General features: G+C 53.8%; 1 protein-coding gene across 1 annotated transcript in view; it reads left to right on the top strand.

Moving 5' to 3' along the window:
* INPP5D (inositol polyphosphate-5-phosphatase D) overlaps positions 1-5,868 on the top strand; it is a 111,841-nt gene extending 105,973 nt beyond the window's left edge. Inside the window, exons 26-27 of the mRNA XM_006906622.1 lie at positions 3,210-3,816; positions 4,739-5,868. Of these exons, the coding sequence (XP_006906684.1) occupies positions 3,210-3,816; positions 4,739-4,741 (610 nt within the window). The 3' untranslated portion in view covers positions 4,742-5,868. The remainder of the gene's footprint in view (positions 1-3,209; positions 3,817-4,738) is intronic.
* Positions 5,869-6,109: the final 241 nt, after the last annotated feature.

Below are 6,109 nucleotides of genomic sequence, written 5' to 3'. Positions count from 1 at the left end.
CGGCTAGCCTGCAAGGGCGGGGATGAGCCGTGAAACTTCGGGAAAGGCCAGGAGGTTAGGGAAGGCTGACCTGCGTCTAGAACTGGTCCAGGCAGCACATGTCAGGAGGACTCAGCCAGGGAGAAGCCCAAGTCCGGTGGACGGAGCCACAGCCGCTTCTCACACATGCTGCCGGAACCAAGCAAACCCACTGGAGAGCGTCCGGTGGAAACGCAGGCTCGGGACCCCCGCGGGTGTCTGGCAACCACAGGATGGCAGACGGAAGTTAAAAGCGCATCGCCCAGACAACGATGATCGAAGATGGGCAAAATATCACCAGCGTCGTCTGTCCCAGGGACCCGCCGTCTTCATTCTTTATAACGACTACAGGGGGTTGTTCAGCCTCTCTTCCCTTTTATGAGGTCTTACGTCTCTCGGTGGTGTTTTCTGTCACTTATTAGAAGCCGGGGAAGGGAGTATTGTCAGAGAATGTTCTCCCTCATCCCCACCGCTTCCAGCCTTTCCTAGGGGCAGATTACAGTTTTGTTCCTTAAGTTTTTCTCTTTAAAAAAAAAAAATGGATAGGTGAATGGAAGGGAGGGAGGGAGGGGGAAGGAGGATGTCGTAGGACAGGATAGGGTAAGTAAGTAGGCCTGCCCTTGAGCCCAGTCCTATCTCTGTGCCTCTAGTTTTCAGAATTTGTCGTCAATATTTTTGAACTCTGGTTATTCCATAAGAAACTTGAAGGAAAAAAAAAAAAAAGCCTTAATTTTCTGCCCTGGAAAATGAGGACAAAAGCCACCGTATGGTGGGTGCCGAGGTACCTTTTTAGCAAAGGTCATTTCTTTGGCGAATCAAGAAAAGGAGCTGTGAGCAACCACGTAGAACAAGGAAATGTTTCTAAGTTCCCAAAGGAAGTGTTTCCTCGTGGTTAACAGCTCGAACTCAGCACGCAGCTTGGGTGGGGAACGTGTTCCCTCCAGTTTCACAGGTGACAGCTTCAGAATGGGGACACCTGTAGGCAAGGGGCCCCCAGGGTGGCATTCTAAGCTCGCCGCTCACCAGGGAGGTGATTAGAGGCAGGAAGCCGGCAGCTCCCACACCTGCCTGCAGCCTTCTTCGCTGCTGTCAACCCTGGCTCAGCCCGAGCAGAGGCTGTGGAAAAGGGGGTGTCACCAGCACCCTCCATGTCTTCCCACCATCATCCCCAACTCAAGTAGGATGACCAGCTGTCTCGATTTGCCCAAGACTGTCCCTTTTTTTGCACTAAGAATCCTGCATCCCACGAGACCCTGGAATCCTGGGCAAACTGGAACAACTGGTCTCCCTGGATGGCCGTAGGGGGCTTCGAGGGCTCCCCTCAGACCTCCTCGCCCAGTGTTTCGCTCCAGAAGGAACAGACTCCGGAATCTGAGAAGTGGAGTCCTTTTGCCACAAGAATTAACTCTGGGCCCTGGATATTGGTGACTTATTCCACAACCGTGGCCCGCTGCGGACTCCGTTTCTTGTTACCTTTGGTCATGGAAATAAGACTTAAAGATGCTCACATCCAGGGCCTGTTTCTGGCCCTGGCCCCGGTTCTCTGAGGTGAAGCCCCTCCCCCTGTCTCAGTCACTGAGTGGGCCGTCAGGTGTCAGGCCACGCATTTTTCTTTTTTTCCATCTTGCCTCTTCCTCAGAACTTCTGGTGAGTGCTGCTCGTCCCCTCCTGCAAAGGTTAACTCACAGCACAGGTCTTTGAGGATCCAGCCGGGTGCAGAGGACGGCCTGGGGTGGAGGGGCGGCCTTCCAGAGTCTTCATGCAAGGCCCCCAACATTTCTGGTTATGCAGCTGTTCCAGGTCTTTCCAAAGAGTAATGAGCCCAACACTGAGTCTATAGTCAAGCCCCCACTGGCATGTCCCTGAGGCTAGGCTCCCATGTCATCTCATCTCATCGGCACCCATGCAAGGATGACATCTCTCCCCTGTCCCCTGAGCCCACGACTATTCGCCAAAAAGTCTATCCGCCTTGGCTGTTCAGCAACTTTTGAACAGCATGTCCACACACATTTCATCAGTAAGAGGTGTCATGGCCTGAACAGTCAGTGGGCTCCAAGGGACCCACATTTTCTTCACGACAGCCTCCTTTTTGCAGTGTCTCCCCTGGGAGGTGCTGCTGTTGGCCAGAAGTGAACTGTGTTCTCATTCCTGGTTCTCATAAAGTGCTCAGCGGGAAATCCGCTCAGTGAGAGCCATAATGAATCAGGAAGCAGACACACAGACAGCGCTTCCCGGCTTCGGCTCCTGACACGTCCACAGGCCTCCTTCCTTGCTGCCGCTCGTTCCCAGTGCTCGCATCCCAGGTTCCCGCCGACTGCCAGCCTGACCACCATTTTTTCCTTCCCACTGAGTGAGGCCACCAAGGAAACCAGTCACCTGGAGTTCTCCAGGGAGAGGCCTATGTGGTTGGGAAGAACACTGTGTAAACCAGGAATGTCGGCCTTCTGAGCCCAGAGTTTGTCTGTTTCATGTTGGCCTCCTGTGCCTGGGGCACATGGCTGCCTCCTACACACCTCAAATGGAGGTCCTCGACCTGGAACCCCCCTGAGTAGCACAGATGGTCACTGAGGACGTCTGGTCACCTGCAAGGCTTCTGTTCCCCTCAGGGTCAGAGCAGAATTTGCTAGAGCTAGCAGAGAGGCTGTGGGATTCATGGGAGGTGGGGGGCTGGTGAGGGGGAGCCAGGAAGGCAGGTCTGTCCTCCGCAGTGAGGGGCAGCCTTCTCTGGCGATGTTGGAGGGGATGATTTTTTTGTTTTTTGTTTTTGTTTTTGTTTTTTTTACTTATTTTTATTTTTTTGGAGACGATGGTCTTGATATTGACGGTGCCATGGAAGCCCCCTCTCCCCTTTCTCCTGCAAACCCCTCGATTGAGTCCCCTTACTACTTACAGGCTCTGGTGTGACACTTTTTATGAAGGAAAAGGTCAGTGTAGCAGCTGAGGTCCCCTGTGTGGTCACCCACCTATAAGTAACACAGTGCCTTTGCCTCTCATTTGCAATCGAGGCGAAATTCACATAATATAAAGTAACCATTTTAAAGTGGAGAATTCGGTGGCAATCAGTACTTCACAGTATTGTGCAACCACGACCTCCATCTAGTCCCAAACGTGTTCATGACCCCCAAGAAAACGCCATCTGGCACTAAGCACTCATTCTCCACCTGCGTTTCCTCCCCTTCCCCACAATTTAGGCCCAGCGACGTGGGGAAGAACACAGTGGAACCTCTGCCTCAGGAGGACCCGAAGCTGGCCAAGCCCGAGATGTTTGAGAACCCGCTGTACGGGTCTGTGAGTTCCTTCCCTAAGCTGGTTCCCAGGAAAGAGCAGGAATCTCCCAAAATGCTGAGGAAGGAGCCCCCACCCTGCCCGGACCCCGGAACCATGTCGCCCAGCATCATGCTCTCCAAATCCCAGGAGGCCGAGGGCAGCAAGGCGACAGGCAAGCTGGTGCCTCCGCCCACGCCCTTCCTCAGCCCCACGCCCCGGCTCCGCTCCTACACCTGCTCACCTGCCCCGGAGAGCCGGCCGGCCGCAGGGGACAAGGGCCAGGGGAAGCCCAAGGCCCCTGCCAGCTCCCAAGCCCCAGTGCCAGCCAAGAGGCCCATCAAGCCTTCCAGGTCGGAGCTGAGCCAGCAGGCGCCGCCCACCCCCGCGCAGCGGCCGCCCCTCCCGGTCAAGAGCCCTGCGGTCCTGCACCTGCAGCACTCCAAGGGCCGCGACTACCGCGAGAACGCCGAGCTCCCGCACCACGGCAAGCACCGGCCCGAGGACTCGCCGCTGGGCAGGGCAGCCCTGCAGGTGCGCTGGGGTGCGCGTGTGGGATGGACGGCGCATGTGTGCGCATGCGTGTGTCACGGTCACCATGCCCAGGAATGCGTGTGGGCTCACGTGCATGCATGTGCGCTTGCAGGATACAACCTGCCATGCCTAGGACTGTGCTCAGCTGCACGTGTGCATGCGTACAAGTGTGCATGTGCATGATACAACAACCCCGCCCCGGACTAGGGTCTGAGAAGCAGTGCTTCTGGGAGCAGATCCATGAGGAAGAGCTGGAGTCGGGATTTGAACCCACGTCTCTCTATCTCCAAAAGAAGGGTGAAAGGAGGGGCTGTGGATAGACTCTGAGCCCTCCTGTGTCAGGCCTATAGGAATAAGGCTCCATAAATACAAAGAACTCAGATCAGTTACATTTTATTATTATCATCATTAGTATTAGTACTTAAAAATTTCCCAGTATTTGAGAAACTTCAGATGTAATATCCCTCTTTTTAAAAAACATTTCTTTTTGAGCAAAACTCATAGTGCTGAGAACAGACTCTGGAGCCAGACCATCCTGGGTTTGAATTCCCGTTCTCCTACCTCCTGGCTCTGTGCCTTGAGCTACAGTTTACTCGTCTGTGTAAAAGGAGCTATTTATGGAACCTGCCTCAGAGGTTTATAAGGAGGCTTAAATTTCATCGTATATTATTACTATATGATGTAATGTATACGTAGATTATATACATTACATATTTATATACTATGTATTACTATGCATGCATAACACATATGCATATGTCCTAGAATACATATGAAGTACCTAGAACAACGTGGTGGCTTTTTCAGCGCTATGTCAAAGGAAGCCTGACCCAGCCCACAGCGCGCAGGGACCCGGGGACCTTTAGTTAAATCTGGCCAGGCGAGAATGCAGTGCTGATTGTCTGCTGTTTCTGTCCTGCAGTGAAGCCCCTGGTGAGCTGCCAGCGAGACAGGAGCCCAGAAGAGCAGCGCAAAGCCACTCGGACCCCTGCTGGGACTTCCTGTGGGCTCCTCCTACCCAGCTTCCTAGGCAGGACTTTGGACTTTTCAGGAGAGACCCAGCTTGTGTGGTCAGCAGCGGATGCTGGCTGCGAGACTCGGCCCCGAGGCTGAGGTGCGAAGAGAGAGCTTACCTGAATGGCAGCGAACGACTTCCGCACCTGGGCTCCCAGCTTGTTCTCGGTACCTGGCACCCAAGGGCCTTGTTCCAGTTGCCATTTTGAAGAAAGGAACTGAAATGCCAATTTGCAGGTGGAGATAGAAATAATAATAATATTAATAATAATAATGGCTGCATGTATCGAGCACTCACCACGTGCCAGGTACCTGCTAAGTACTTATCCAATATTTTGAGTTGAGTCTTCTGCCAATCAAAAGCACATTCCCAGACCCCTCAGTTCAAAACCGTATGTCCTGAGTGGTTTGGACAAAGCATTAAAAATTAAGGCCAGTGCCCTCCTGCAGTGAGACGGGACTTGGCCTTAAGAGAGCTGAGGAGTGAGTGTTGATTTAGGCTACAAGGGACCTGGCCTTGTCCAGCTTCGGTGATGCAGACTGCTTTTGCTAAAGCCCCGGGCTTCGGGCAGAGCTGCACGGAGAGCAGGGCCCTGTGCGAGTCCTCTCAGTTCTTTAGTCTGAAGGAGAAGGAAAATCCACTCCTCCTCTCCAGTGGGGAGAGCTGGCTTCAGCCGGTCCCCCATGCCCGCTTTGAGCTGGGAAGCCACCACTGGGCCATGGGTTGAGCCAAGCCCCGCAAGGCTTATCTCGTGCTAATAGGAGAGTCAGCTGTGGCTCCTGAAAGCCGAGCTCCCCTGCCTGGCTGCCCGAGACTGGTTCCCAGCTCTCAAAACAGTGCAGCCTTTTCCTTTCGAACCCCATGGCTTGTGGCCCTGCTTCCTTGGTTACTAGAAGACTAGATTGTCGATGTCTTTTCTCGTGTTGCTTTTTACGTAGCAGAACTGATGTAGGAAAACAAATCCAGAAGTGAGCGTCAGTGCAGGAGAATGGGTACACAGCCCACATCCCCTTGTGTCAGACTGTGTGACCAATAAATCGTGCCTTTCTCACTCAGCTCCCGTCTGTGTGGCGCTTTTTCCTGGCATTCCGCCACAGACATGTCGCCGGTTGTCAGGGCCATAGAGCATTGGCCAGGGAGGGCGAATGTGGAAGTCGACAATGGTGATGAGTGAGCAGTGCCCTGGCCAGAGGGGACTGCAAAACTAGTTTGACGTCGGGCATGGACCAGGACCAACGGCAGATGTGACACATCTTCGTGAGACTCCGGGCACCCTGC

The sequence above is a fragment of the Pteropus alecto genome, unplaced genomic scaffold (assembly GCF_000325575.1).
Source record: "Pteropus alecto unplaced genomic scaffold, ASM32557v1 scaffold110, whole genome shotgun sequence".
NCBI classification, from domain to species: domain Eukaryota; kingdom Metazoa; phylum Chordata; class Mammalia; order Chiroptera; family Pteropodidae; genus Pteropus; species Pteropus alecto.
Note: the sequence above shows the minus strand (reverse complement) of the source record. Positions and strands in the feature narration are given on the sequence as shown.